At 56.2% G+C, this 15,036-nt stretch overlaps 1 protein-coding gene across 1 annotated transcript in view; it reads right to left on the bottom strand.

Moving 5' to 3' along the window:
• Positions 1 to 505: 505 nt before the first annotated feature.
• The window catches only part of CXXC4 (CXXC finger protein 4), a 15,435-nt gene continuing 904 nt past the window's right edge, over positions 506 to 15,036 (bottom strand). Inside the window, exon 2 of the mRNA XM_004686596.2 lies at positions 506 to 713. Within this exon, the coding sequence (XP_004686653.1) occupies positions 669 to 713 (45 nt within the window). The 3' untranslated portion in view covers positions 506 to 668. The remainder of the gene's footprint in view (positions 714 to 15,036) is intronic.

The following is a 15,036-nucleotide window of genomic DNA, read 5'->3' on the forward strand; positions in this document are numbered from 1 at the left end:
CCCTGGCAGACTTGGCAGTGAGTCTCTGCGGGCGGAGCGCACACAGCGCCCGCGGCTGTCGGCTGTCGTTGCTTCTAGAAACAACTGGCGAAAAAATATTTAAAGCTAAAATTTATTGCTCCAGATTTAACTCGCAGAACCATACTGTGGTGTACAAACTGTTAATCTCCATAGATGCTCAGACGTGATTGTCTCCTTGTGTCCAAACACACAAAATACAAGCTGCTATCTGTACAGTTTACAGTACTGAAACACATATATTTGAAAATGAAGTATAGATATGTACTTTGCAAAGATACATGATTTTACAGCAGGGGTTTACCCAAACTTCTTTTTTTTTCTTTTTTTTTCTTTTTTACAGTCACTTTTAAAATAGACAACAACTTCACTAGGATCGCTAAATTACAACAAAGAAAATCAGTGTATTGAAACGGAATAGACCGGCCGATTCCCCACGCTCCCAGATTACTTTTATAGGTCTTTTTTTTTTTTCCTTTGCTTTTCCTTTTTTTTTTTGTTTTTGTTTTTGTTTTTGAAGAAACCCCGATACACAAAATGAAAATAATATCTGGATATTTTCTTCAGTGGTGGACTAAGCAGTTTCTTAAAACAAGACACTAGTGTGCCCTTCACTTCCAAATGCCTTGAAAATAAGATAAACTACTGCTTTAAAAGAACCATCGGAATGCTTCGGCGCTGGGAACAGGCGTTCTCTATAAAAAAAAAGCAAGAAAACAAGTTAAGCTTTCTTTCTAGGCCAAGATCAAATTAGCGTTCTCTCCTTTACAATTCCGCAACATTTTTACGCAGCAATACACAACATGTTTCAAAACCTGATTAGAAATGCTCCATGTTAGAAGATCCCAAACATGATATTCTTGAGTTTAATGCTGATTTATTGAATGTAACGATTAAAACACATTGATCTAAAAAAACACAGGATCCAGCAGGGGGTGCGGACAGTCTCCGCCGCGGCTGAGGAAGTCTCAAGCTAGGCACCAACAGCAGAAGACCGGCCAGAACGCGTGCCAAAGTCCGTCGCTGCCCACATATGCCTCCGACGTGGTGCTGGCGTTTGGAACTCACTGAGGTCGTGTCTCCATTCTGGAGAATTGTAGGGCACCGGTCTCACCCTGTCCCCTGCCGGTCACCAACGCCACTCTCCCCCCACGCGCTAGTGGGGGCTAGACAGACAAAAATGTGTCACCACCTCACGGTACATCTTCACTTTCAACAAAATGGAATCCTGTCTGTGAACGGGACACTTAACCGCTGAGACGCAGTGGCACTATTCCTTCTTACCATAAACAGACTACGGTTTTCCAAACAACTCGTAAGCCAGCGCCAGGAAAATAGGAGCGATCCTTCTAACATCTGTCAGCACTTTTGTTAGCCAGTAGTTAGGCGACTGGATGTTCCTTCAACAGTCCACCAAGCACGAGCCTCGTTACAGAACAGAATCACAAGAGTCCACCCTAGAGGGACAGGAGACGCAGCTAAGAGTGGACTTTCCCTTGGGGGCAAATGGAAGAGAGCTGATTTGACCTTCCAACACGCCAGTGCAGACTGTAAGATGGCTGCTAACGGTAAATCTGTATATAGATTGCTAAGCAGACTGTTACCAAGATACTGAGTAAGTGCAGGACACACACACACACACTCTCTCTCCCTCTCACACACACACATGCCTTTGTAAACATCTTAAGGTCGTTGGGAGGAGCATGTAAGTTTCCTCTATGTGAAAAATTCTACTACAAACACTTGTAAAATTGAGGATAGCTTTTATTTTCTCACACATGGTAGATGTGGTTCACAGTCCTGCTGTAGTAACAGCATCTAAAAATAAAAGTGTATTAATTAAGATGTCATTGAGATTTAAATAGCTAGCTGCTCTTCACTATCCTCACTGAGAATAATTTTCAGAAAATCGTCCACAAGTCCCTACAAGACATTTCAAAGGAATGTGTTAAACTAAAAGTGACTACAGTTTATCTCCTAAGTCTGCACACACACATACATGTAAGTGTGGGTGTACACACACTTTAAGGTATATGCATGCACACATTACTTTTGAAACATTTTCTAAAAGCAAAACATCCATTAGCCCCTAAGAACAGCATTTCTGAACGTTTGACTCCTTCCTCCTCATAATTCATCCTTTCCCTCTCTCCAACTGACTACACACCTGAGCCCCGAACATTTAACCCAGCGATGAGTAAAAAAAAAAAACCACCTTTACTTCCAGAAATTATTTTTTGAATAACAAACCTATCGCTTCTGTATGCCCTTTGCATTTGTTCAATCGCTATTAAAGGAACCACACCGAGTAACGGGAAACTAACACATTCCTCTAATAGTCATGTTTCCCCCTCACACACACTCACACACGGTCACACACAGACAGTCAATGCAAACTCCGTGGTGGGTACCAGATGCTAACTCGCTGTCTGGTGCCAAATAAGTATAAATTTTATAGAAGTGTGCATACTTATAGAAATGTAACCATTTCTAACAAGATACGCTTGCTCCAAGCATATTCATGCGATTACAGATTCACATATGAAAAGTAAACATGTGCATATGTATCCCTATGGATTCGCATTTACATGTGTGCTGTAGGACACGGGCCGCCAGCTGGCTCCCGGCAGCCAACGGGAAGCCAGACAGTGGGTGTGCACCTCGCCCTCCTCATCTTGTGTCTTGATAAACATGTATGTTTATGAAGATAAACACCAAAAATACACGCAGCGCATTTTCTGAGCAAACGGGGCCCCTCGCGCTCAGCTGCTGCTCAGTGAGGCCTGGCCCGCTCCGGGCTCTCGCCGGACGTCTCCCTGCTCTCGCAGCGTTCAGAAGAGGCTTCCCGGCCGGCCCCCAGGGGCAGAGGCCACCGACAGGGAGGAGGCGCTCGCCGCTCACGCCGCTCACGCCGCTGAGGCCGAACGAGCAAGGCTGGGGGCTGCTTTCTGCGCCACCTCGGGTCTCCGCGCGAGGGGCGGCCTGCCTCGGGGGACGGGGGCGCGGGCCGGGAGCAGCTTCTCGGCGTCGTTTCTTCCTTCCATAAGGACGATGCAAGGCGAAGAGTCAGGTGTATCAACGGGAAAACGAGCACCAAAGTGAGGGGTGCAGTAAAGCCACGAGGCCTCCCCGAGACCACGGCCACGGCGCTCCCCGGAAATCTGGAGGCGGCGTTCTCTGGCGGCTGTATTTCGGGGTCACGCGCGACAGGAGGCCCGGCCCTCAGGCCCTGAGCTGGTCCCTGACTCGGCCCACTGCCAGGGGCCTGTCTTGTCTCTGTCAGCGGGGGAGGCGGACTCGGAAGACGCCGCTGTGACGTCTCTGTTGTGCCGGGCTGGGAGAGCAGACCCGCTCCTTTCGGGTTCCACAGATGCCAGCCGGGTTCGCCGCCAGGAACTCACACCCCCGGTGAGATTACAGCGACTTTCTGGATCCCCGTGACGCCTGCAGGGATCCTTCTGAGGGACAGGAGAGCCGGGTTCCCCGGGAAGGGGCGGGGAGGCAGGCGCCGCCTGGCCTGCGCTCCTCAGCCTCGCGTCCGTCCGTCTGGCAGCGCTCTGGACCTGGCCCTCGCTGCCTGGCCAGCCTGGCTCCCGGGCGCCGGGCAGCCCTGCGGCCTGTCCTCCGCAAAGCCGGTCGTCCAGCGAATTCGCCCCTTCCTGCCAGATACAGCGCGGCCTTCGAGCAGAAAGGGATGCCTGCGTTCCTCTGGCAACTGCAAAAAGCACGGGCAGTTGCTTGAAGGAAAGGACGAGTTCATCAAGGCCAAGTATGATTTCCACTCGCTTTAAAAACGACAACAATGATCGGTATCTCCGGCAGACGCGCCTTTCGGTTGGTTTCTGTTAAACCAGCCACGAGGACTAATCAAACGTCCCAGAGTGAGACCCCCGGAGCGTCCCCCGAGGGACAGCAGCGTGACGCCCTCTTTCTCGGGGTCTCCTGAGCAGGGGCACCTGCAGGCCAAGCGAGCACCTACACGTTGTGTCAGAGTCTACGAAACTCGGCCCCAAAGATGGGGTGCCCACCGTCTGCGCACCCAAAGACGAAGGCCCATCGCATGCAGGCAGAGGCTGTGAAACACGGCGCTTTGCAGCACCAGACTGACCGTCTCAAACACGATGGCACGTGGGCTTTCAGGGAGCAAAGGGACGGCAGCTTTGGGTGCTAACATGCACCTCAAGATACAGGGTCACAGACTGAGACGACGACTGGGTCGTGAGAACGGTGGAACTGAACGGCCTTTCCAGTCCCGACCCGGACTTGGAACCCCCAGAGCTCCGTGCCACCCCCGGACAGGGCCACTGTAAGTGGGGCGAGGTGGGGGGGGTCACGTACAAAGGTTCCCAAGTGGAAGCCAGTATTCTGGGTACCGCCGTTCCCACACGCATCGAAGACCGACTCCAGTCTCCCTGTTAGGGAGGAAAAGCCTGTGGCCCAGTCGCGCCCTGGCTCCCGCTGAGGGCACGAGGCCTCCCCAGTCGCTCTGAGCACCCGCGCCAGCTCAGCCGCGGGGAGGCCCCCCGAAACCCCTCCTTCCTGGGAGGCTACAACCTTGGAGCCGAGCCTCCCTGCATCTCAGCGGACCTCCTCACACTAGAAATTGAAAACCTGAATGAATCACTAAATTCTGTAACGGAAAGTACGTGACTGAGTATGAAAAAGACTCCAGCAGGCCTTAGGTCGTCGGCTGTATTTCGTTTTGACTTGATCAAGCTCGTGGGGGTTTCAGGTGAACTAAAGAAAAAGGACTCTTGATGGCGGGGGAAAAACTACATTTTCCCCCTGATGTGACGGGCAACAGATGCCAAAATACCACGCTATCCAGGCTGTCAATATTTCAACTGACAACATTTCAAAATCTACTTGGAAAAACAGAAAACGGTAATACATACGCATTGACGTCCAGGTGGACACAACATTACTACCACTCTTGGGACAACGAATAACCTCGCTAACTTAGAGCCTCCCCAAAATGTTTCCAGCGCCAAGATTCTTCTACAGTCTACTTACGGATAATGAATCCAAAAACAGTATCTCAGTAACTGTAGCAGAATGTTTAGCAAGCACAGACACAGCGCAGGTGGGAAGTCAGGGAGAGCAACTTGCCGGGAAGGGGTCATTTCACAGCCTAATACTTAGCTGGTCATAAAAATTGTGACCAATGCCTCAGCTTCAAAATACACGTTCATATGAACACATACTGCTTCTGCCTCTAAACGCCACCTAACCCTCTCCCTCGCTCCTGACGACTACATGTGTCCTCCACGTCCACTCTCGCTATCAAGGCTCATCGATCCGGGGACTGTCAGTCCTTGGTATCCTTGCGCCGCACCTCGGCCGTCACCCGCAGGTAGGCCGGGACCCCACGAAGCTGACCGCTGGCTGCAACGTCCCTTCCCTGTTTGAAGGGCCCAAACTACAAGGGCCCCAAACCGGTAACGGGGGAGCTTCTAGGACAAGGGTGGACACCCAGCTGTCGCTTCCAGCGGACGGCCGTGGCCAGCCTTCTCCGGCTGCCAGTGAAGAGGGACGCGGTCTCGGCGGGCCAGCCGGCGCGGGCCCGTTGTGTGGGGGGAAGCTAGCCCAGGGCTGCGGCGGGGAGGAGGCTGGGGTGCGGGTCGTGCCAGGGCAGGGCGACCCTCGGCCGGAGCAAGCAGGAGCGCGGGCGCTCACGGGGCCCCTCCGGCGCACCCGGACAAGGCTGCCCCTTGGGCCTCGGACCTAACGCGCTTTATTTAAGCAATGGCTACCGCGCGGTGTTTGCACATTTCCACGTGCCTGCACTTCCTACCAGCTCGTCGCAAACAGCAAGAAAAGGGTTCGCATGATAGATGGGTAGCTGAGTGACGGCAGCGCTCCATGGGCTTAGCCGCAGGAAAACAAGTTTGCTGTCGAGGGACCAGAGCAAGCAGAAAAAGGAAAAATGTTCAACCATCTACAAACGAAAATGGCATTGGGAGGGGAGTTATCTGATAAGTCTATTTTTGACTACGTGCAAGAGGAAGAGTGCAAGGAAATGAAAAAGCAAACAGATTCAAAATGTAGGTGTCGGGTTAATGGCATCAGCACCGGCCTGTCCAAAGTCACTTGAAGTTGAGTATTGATTCATTTACGGGCTCATACTTGACGTGTGAGTCTTTGTGTGTACAAATGGACATGGTCATTTGATTCACGTACCTTGACGCCGTCCGCCCTCCCCCATCCACACACAGCAGGCGTAGAGCCAGCCACTCTCTCCCTCTGCTAACTCCTGCCAAGTGCAGACGTGCCTTGGGCGAGGTCACCGCCGGGCATTCAAAGGCCACCTGCAACCCGCAGGGTGCTGGCCGCTTTGGAAGATGCTGGAGTCTCGCACTGGAGAGCTCTGCACACGCCTGGGAACAACTCTGAAAATGGGGGCGAGTTTTTAGAGTTGTCGGTGAACTGCCTCATTATTAAAGAGAGAGAGAGAGAAATATTCGTATTCACACGCGCTGGCACAGCGGCTCCCGCGGCAGGGCGCCGAGTCGCCGACGCCGGGCGGCCACGCTGACCCCACGCTGCAGCCCCGCTGCGGGGCCTGTCTGACCAGCAGGGTCCTGGGGGTCGGAGACGTGCCCCATTTCCCAGAGTACACAAAATGCGAAATCGGCAAGTTTAGCAGACTATTTCTGCCGAGGCTGAGCTCTGCAGGGTTCGGACACAGTCGCTGAACTGCCTTTGGCTGGGAATTGCTGGCGGCCAGCGCGCACGGATGACTCGCAGGACGCAGGGACGCGGCAGCAGGGTCCTGCAGACACCCTGCGCCTCGCCCAGCAGGCTCGGCCGAAGGATTCATCCCCCCGCTTTTTTTTTTAAATAACGAGTGGCTGTCACAGCAAGTGCACACACCAAGCCCTGGCCTTGGGGGCTCCCTCCCGACCTGCTTTCTAAACACACCGGCAACACTCGCTGGAACACCTCGAGGCCACCCCTCGGCTCTCTGCAAACACAGTCTTGGCCGGACAAGCCCGAGTGTCGCCTGCAGACCCGCCACAGGGCCACGCAGAGTCCCGCTCCCGCACCCTCGGTGGCCCCAGGGGGCATCGCCTGCACGCGTCCCCTGACCGGCCGCGGGCAGCAGCAGTGACCCGACGACAGGGAGTGACCCCGCGGCTCTGTCCTTCCGCCGTTGTCCCTCCAGCCTTCTCCTCGCGTGCAAGTCTATTTCCCAGGAACCTCAGAGCCGCTGAAGACAAAGCTGACGCCATGGAAGAGCTCGCCGGACCCGCGGCGGGGCTCCTGCGCCCGCCTGGAAGACGCCGTCTGGAGGGACACGAAGCCGTCTGGAGGGACACGAAGCAGCGTCTCCCCTCCTTAGGGTTGTTCCGTTCACAAACGTAATTTCCTCCCTCGCCGCGCACTTGTCCGCTGGGCTTCTCGCTGTCGCTGGACCGGTGTTTTGCCAACTGATTTTGGCTGCCGGCATCAGTGCCAGACGCGGCGGTCTGGGCGGTCCCCCGCCGCCCCGGGGAACACCGCCGAGTCACCCCGACGACCTCACAGGGCGGAGAGGCCGCGGAAGCCCGAACCCCTCGGCGACCCGGCCAGTCCCGGCCCCCCGGGCGCAGAGGCCGCGCGTCCAGCGGGAGAAGCCCGGCGCGCCTCGGGGGCCCCACACCCCGTTGTCGCCCACCCGCACGCGGCTGGGATCTGATGTGCCCCTCACTCTGCGCCCCGCGAAAACCGTCACTGAGCGCCGCTGGGCGCAAAAACCAGCAGGGCGCCCACCGCGCAGCCCCCCCTTCTCTGTGTACCCCGACCTGCCCCCGCGCACAGTCACCCCTGCCACACGGAAACTGACGTTGCTTTTAGTTTTACTCGGCTCTTCTCGCGGCGAGGCTTGGCGGGAAAATTCACCCGCGCGCGACACCTGCTGAGCCCCCCGCGGCACATCCAGCCCCCCTCCCCGCCCCCCGACCGCCCCCTCGATGCGGTCGGCCGCCGGGACCGTCTCAGACATCCTCGAGCAAGAAGCAGCGCGGTGAGCAGCGAGCGTCCTCCCTAGCGGACGCTCTTCTTCGCTCTCTCCGCAGTGTCCTGTAAAACGGGGTTCACATGCCGGCAACCCCAACGCGAGCCCGTTTCCCACCCACGCGGGGTGCGCCGCCTTCCAGTCACCCTCTGAGTCACCCCGCCGAGTGCTTCAAATAAGGAAAAATGACGCCAGCGACCGCACAGCCGCTCTTCCCGCCCGGGCCCCCCGCGCCCGAGCTGGCTCCGGGCCGCGGGTGAGTAGAGCCCTGGAGAGACCCCTCGTCCTCCCCTCGCGCGGGCCATGCTGGGCGGGGCACCCTTGGCACTGCCGGGGGGCAGGAGGGCCACTTAGGGCCGCGGCATGTGCTGTGCCCCTCACTACTCCGTTCTCCTGTTTTAACAGTTCGCAGCAGGTTCCCAGTCTCTAAGGTTACCACTACCCCCCCAGAAACCACGAGCCTTTTCTCTGCTGCTCCCTAACTCTTCATCAGTGCTCTCTTCCCACGGAAAGGGGGGCTCGGGGGGGAAGCGAGCTCCACGCTTAATCTCAAAAGGTCTCGCTAGTTCAGTTCGATGCACACCTCTGTCTTCCAAAAACGAAAGTCATCAACCTGCCACCTGCCAATACTTCTTAAATGTCCCCAGCCAGAATTCGTGACAAGTAGTTGACCATTTCTGAAAACCCTACGCTCGCTCACTCGCACTCAGAGGACCTCCCTGGGTTTGTGCACAGAAAGAAAACAGCAGCCATGCAGAGCCGTGCAGAGCCGTGCAGAGGGATGGGCCAGGATGCCCTGCAGCCGCGCTGAAGACCCAGCTGAGCCGCCGCAGGAAGGAAGCCAGGGCTGAGCTGCCTCCCTGCAGTGATGCGGGCACGGAACAAGGAAGACCTGTTCAGCGGGCTTATCTCCGCAAGTGACAGTCAAGCCAGGTCTTTGGAAACTGGACGCTGAAAACAAACATCCAGAAGCCACGAGCCCCCCAAATAGTCCACACCACCAGGCACTCATTTCTGAAAGCTGGAAGTAACCAGTGGCATGCTGAATTCTCTGCAAATACAACCGCCTTCTGTCTCCATTGGGGGCACAAGAATTTGCTTAGCATTTTGCAGCATGCAAAATCCCTGGCCGACGACTACGACGTGCTCTACTGTGTGGTCGGCTGGAATCACCACCCCCCGCCACAGCTGAGGGAAGTTCTGAGGAGTTTTGCAGTGGGCCTGACAGTGTCTAGCTGGTGGTCACCAGTGGGGCTTTCCCACCACTGTCACCCACAGGTGACCACTGGCCCAAGTAGCCTCGTGACTATCACAGCAGCGAAACATCCAAGAAACGAGATTTTCTGAATCTTGTTTAAATGTGGTTGTGTGTCACCCAAGAAATACATCTTTAGTATTAGTTCTTTGAAAAAGTAGTTGTTTCCTTTGCTGTTTCTCCTGGGGGTGAAATGTGCTGTGAAACAGATGGGTTAACTATGGCAAAACAGGAAAAAAAAAAAAAGTCACGGGTTGGCTATGGAGTCTCGGGCTCTTAAAATAAATTAAGAGAAAGCCCTGGAATTTCACAGAGGAAAAAAATATTTCTCATAATGTTTTAGAGTAGAAGTTAACAAGCCTGCTGGGATCCTTTTAGCCCCTGCAGAGCTAAGGCTTCAACATTATTAAATGGCTGTCGCGTCTGAGGTATGGAGCAACGAAACCCAATGCACGGCAGAGGACACGCCGTGTCGGGGGTGGGGGCGCCGAGCTATCGCCCGGAATCATTCAATTTCAGGACAGGTGTCTGCATGTGACGGAACAAGATACGGCTGAGGGATGAGGCCCACCCCCACCCCCCGCCCCGATATCCTGAACCTCCTGTGATAGCAGAGTTCTGGAGCGGTAACTCAGGCGTGCAACTGGGCCCAACGTACCCTGTGCACACCCGTCATGGAAAACAACACAAGACAAAATCAACTCTGCTGAAAGCAAGTCAAAAAACGTATTTTCCAGAGTGCTCTGCGTTCCTGGCCAAGATCATCTGCCACTGTAATCAGGGATTGAGATGCTCACACAAAAATGAAAGATTTTACAATTGTTTTGGGTTCCTTACTCTTTTCAGACTGGTCTAAGAGAGAAAAGGCGAGGGAGAAGTCCTTCTCCGATGGGCATATCTACATGAGCCTTTCGGTAAATCGTGACGGTCACCTGTTCGTTCGCTTACTTGTGTATGAGGAATACATGAGCTTATTATTATTATTTTTTAATATTTTGTATGCTGTGAGTAAAAACAAATGTAAGGTACTGAAGCATATCCACTTATGTGAAATTTATTGAGAAGTGGGGTACTTTGCTATGCATTTTGGAAATTAAAAACACAAATTACCCTCTGCGAAGAATGAACGCCAGACCCAGACCATCCGACTAGTGAAGGCTGGCTGGCTGGTCGAGAAGCACCAACCCGTCTGGGGGCGTCTTTAAAGATGTGCTCGGGCCTCTTTCTGGGGACACTCCGACCCCCGCGAGAGCGGCCCGCCTTTGCTGCCTCCGTCAGGCTTCCGACTACTTTAGGGAAGTGACCCATGCTTATCAATGTGCAGGTCTGACTCTACAAAACTCAAACCACTCACCTGCAGAAAACAGGGTGAATCAAAGAACACATCCACTAGTAATTCCGTAATCAATGAATCCAAAAGCTTAAAAATTAAGCCGCCCCTACTTCCCTCATCACGAGCTTGCACGATGGCTCCTTCCTGCGAGTGCCCGAACGTTTGTCTGGGAGATGAAGCGTATGCTCGCTGCTGTCCAGCGTTTCACCGGCTCCCCCGGCGGCTGGCTGGGACCTGAATATCAAACGTCGTTTTGGAATAATTTACGAACCTAACTGCCATCCAAAATACTGCTTAGAGTTCCTATGATGTGGATGGATGGGATGTTTTTATTTGGGAATTATTAAAAACACGTGGCTGGGGCCCTCCCTGGTGGCTCAGCGGTCAGAGCACAGCACTGAGAAGCTAAAGCCACCTCGGTGCAAGTTCGATCCCCCCCCCCCGAGGTGACCCCAGGGCGCGGCAGACCTCCCCTGACCCGCCCGCCGCTCCCCTCAGCAGTGCACTCCTCAGTCGGCCTGTTCTGCTCCCCGCTCTGTCTCTGGGGACTCTTCTCACCCCCTGCACCGCTGGCCTGTACCCTGGTTCTGTACGCGTAAGTAGATAAATCGTTAAGACAAAAAACAAACACACACGTGGCCATTTAAAGGACAACTTTGCACGCGTGTTGTGAAGCTCACGGCGGAACAGGCCCTATGCCCGCGTGACACGCGACTCCCCGCTACAGATCCACGCGCGACTTCTGTCACAGCGGAGCTTCTCGGACTCTGTCCTTGTCGTGTGTGAGGTGGAGGCTCTTCTGACGTTCTTTGTCATGCTAGATTTGTGCTGTTTTGTTGAAATTTTATTGGAAATTTTCCTCTTTCCCTTGGGTGGCTGCAGACGAACATTTTCGGGTTGGGACAAACGTTTATGTTTTCTCCCGGCATAGCGTTGATGCTTGGCACTCAGTACTGACAAATGACGTTGGGATAAACTTGTGAAGGGACCCAGCGGTAGACGGTGCATCTTAAGGTACGAATCACTTGCGTTTCGCCCGTAAGTGGGATCCACGTCAAAGCTTCAAACTTCACAAACTCCGGGCGTGTTCACGGCCCGCCTCCCCCAAGGAAGTGCACAGCCTTGGGGGTGAGTGGCACGCCCACCGGCTGCCTGGCTTTGGGGAGCAGGCGCCCCCACTTCTGCCCGCAGGGCCAGAATGCCTGTGGCCAGGTGCGCCACGGCCAGTGCGGGGGGGACTCAGGGCGCACTGTGTGTCCCACCCACCCAAATAAAACTCTCCTCTCGGCCAAGTGTCAGGTTTGGAGCAAACCTGGGCTGCGACCCCGAGCCCCTTAGAAGCCCAGGTCAAGGTAGGACACGCCTGCGGGCCTGTGCGTGCAAATCTCATCAGGGAGAAGGGAGAATGGCACTGTCCGTCCCCCGCCCCCCGGCCTGCAGCTGCTCAGCCCCCCCCCCCCCCACTCCAGGACACTGGGAGGTGACGGCGGTGGCGGAGCAGAGCTGGGCGGCCGGGAGCCACGAATCAGCTGATGGGAGGGAAGCCAGGCCACTGGGGCCACCAGCCGCTCCATCAGGCCACTCTCCGCGGGGCCTGCCAGGGACAGCTCATCCCCGTCGCAGCGGGTCCGGCTACTTCAAAATAGCTTGAACTTAGTAACAAAAATGTGTCTGCCGTGGCCGTAACAACTACTGAGGGGTTATCTGGGACAAAGTGCCAGTATGTAACACAGGACTGTAGCTGATGTTTCTCAGTAGAGGGAACTTATTAGTGGCCACTTAGGATACAAGGTTTCCCCATAAGCTGTGGGAGGAAAGACACCCGGCACCTGGAACGACTGCTTTGGAAAATTAGCCATGATTTTTATTCCAGCACTGGACTAAGAGGACCTTGGGGAGTGCAAGTTCTGGGGCCGCACACCCATGGCAAACGACATCTGTGTGCCGCGTGACCAAGCGGTCACTTCACAAACACGCTTCTCGCACATGAAAGACGCCCTGAACATGAGGACCAAGAAAACGTGGAAATACGCCAAGCGGTTCGGAAAGGAAGGTTGGAGGGGAGGTCCTGGAGCGGAGCGGGGAGAAGCCCAGCAGGCCTGGGTGTGTCCGCCTCCTCTTCCGTCTGCTCTCCCTGACCATCTGAGCGAGCCTCGAGTCTCGCGGTGAAATGAGACAGCGGGGAGAAGGTCACTTCGGGGTTGAAGTGACCGACGCGGGCTCAAAGGCCGCAAGCCACGCAGTGGTGGGGATCCCTAATTCAGGTCCCACAGGTAGGGGGCGCTGACCTGGCGTGGGCAGGCGATGTCCAAGTGGGGCCAGGCGGCCCCCAAGTCCCTACCCTGGCTGACCGGTCTGCGCAACCTCCGCCCTCTCTCCTCGGGTGACGACAAGGAGCCAAGTCCGAGAGAGGCAGGTCGGCGGGGGCAGGGCTGTGCACTGACCCACAGCACTGCCCCAGCCCCCTTCAGTCAGGCCGCTGGCACGGGCACGTGCCCGGCTGGCCTCCCCAAGCCCTGTGGTGACACACACCTCCAGGAAGCACCTGCCGCCGCCTTCTGTGAGCGGCCCAGACAGACTCTCAGCCAACGACAACCATTTTCTCCCTTCTTTCTGCCAAGCAACGTTCCACCATGGACCTCAGCCTCGAAGCAGGCCTAGGGGTGCTCTTGGGGTGCCAGGGGTGCAGCGCGTGCATCTTCAGGGGCCGCTCTGTAGCGAGACACTGGCTGCCCTCCCCCGGCCGCGTCAAGACCAGCAGGAGCGCGCGCATGTGGGTCTCAGAGCCAACTGGAGGTAACGAACTGGCCAGAAGAGTCTGTGACCGAAACGCGGCGGGAATTCCGGCTGCACCAGCCGGGTGCGGCCAGGAGGCAGGGAGAGGGGCCGGACCAGATCCCGTAGCAAAGCGCACTGAGGCCCCCATCAAGCTCCAGACCGCTCAGAATTGTGCAGGGGTCCTGTCCACGGACACCCCCAACCCGGATGCCGAGTCACCCGGATCTGGCCTGAGAGGCGGCCCCCAGCCCCCAGGGGGAGACCATCACGGCTGGAGAAGAGAAAGGGCAGGCATGGGGGTGCGCGTCGGCTGGGCCAAGAGAAGAGTTTGAATGTAAGCTGGATTGCAGAGGCTGTCGGGCCTTAGAGACCTAAAGAAGTTACAACAGAACGTCCATTCGGGAAAAAAAAAAAAAAAGAATTCAAAAGCTGCAAACTAATTTTTGCCACCTACGAAGACACAAGGACCTGGACCTCTGTAACTGCGACTGTCTCTGCCCAGGCACAGCTGCCCAAGGGGGTGAGGGAGCCGGCAAAGGCCAACTTCCCCGAGAGACGCCTCCGCCGGCCGCGAGGATGCAGGCGCACGGAGCTGGCCACCGCCACGACGCCCTGGCCCGGCCTGCTCTGATCTACCTGAATGAAAGTCAAAGCAAGGCTACCCGGCTTGTGCGCGAAACCTGCAACAGAGATCGTCCCCGCTGTGGCCACTCTGCAGACCTGTCCTTTGGAGGAGACACCTTCAGCATCGCCCCGCACGCCCCCCCAGGTGACCGGGGCGCAGCACCGCGGCACCCTCAGAACCTGCCAGCTACGGCGCCTCCTGCGCAGCAGCGGCCTGTCTCCTGGGCGCTGTCCCGCAGGGCTGCGCTGGGCTCCTCGTCCTCAGCACCTGCCATCACAAGCCTTCTACCTGCAAGTCCCCACTCGGCCCCTTTTTGTTTTGACCAGGTGATGAAAACACCGTAAGACGTTTCCAGGGGAGACAGCCATCTTTGTTTTTAACATAATTAAGAGCCTAACCCGCGCCGATCATCTCCGCACCGTCTGTCTGGGAGACAGACCGGGAGGGGGAAACACCGTGGACCCTGTCTCTGTGTCCACCCCAGGACGACCTGGTGGCCATGAAGCGGGGACTTGGCGGAATGCAGAGACCAAAGCAGGCGGGGTGGCTCGGCCGCGTTTTAGGAATCCTCCTTTTCTGAAACTCCTGGACCACACTTCTGGGAGTCGCGCCCCCACCCCAGCCCTCCCCGCCGGCCAAGTGGCATCTCCCTCCTACTGGCAGGTGCTGTTCCGCTTCCTGCGCTCACTCTGCCTTCTCAGAAAACAACAGACGAGGCCGACAGCAAAATCAGCGTCTGGTGGCAAGAGCGCCGCTACCCTGGGAGGGGAGAGAAAATCCCTTTGGGCCCAGCATGGCCGCCTCCGTGGCGCGCGCGGCGTGGCGTGGCGTGGCGGGTGTGTGGTGGTGTGTGTGTGTGCGCGTGCGCGCGCGTCCAGGCCGGGGTGCCAGACTGTCCCCCGTCACCACCGGGCCTGTCTCTCCCAGCCAATCCAAGGGGCGTATACAGACTGAGCGTCCATCCTTTCCGCAGATGCAGATGTGCTTTTAGGAATAATGAGGGGGCGGAGGGATTTGCAGCCCCCGGGGGG

This window comes from Condylura cristata, unplaced genomic scaffold (assembly GCF_000260355.1).
Source record: "Condylura cristata isolate star-nosed mole 26May11 unplaced genomic scaffold, ConCri1.0 scaffold00021, whole genome shotgun sequence".
Classification (NCBI taxonomy): domain Eukaryota; kingdom Metazoa; phylum Chordata; class Mammalia; order Eulipotyphla; family Talpidae; genus Condylura; species Condylura cristata.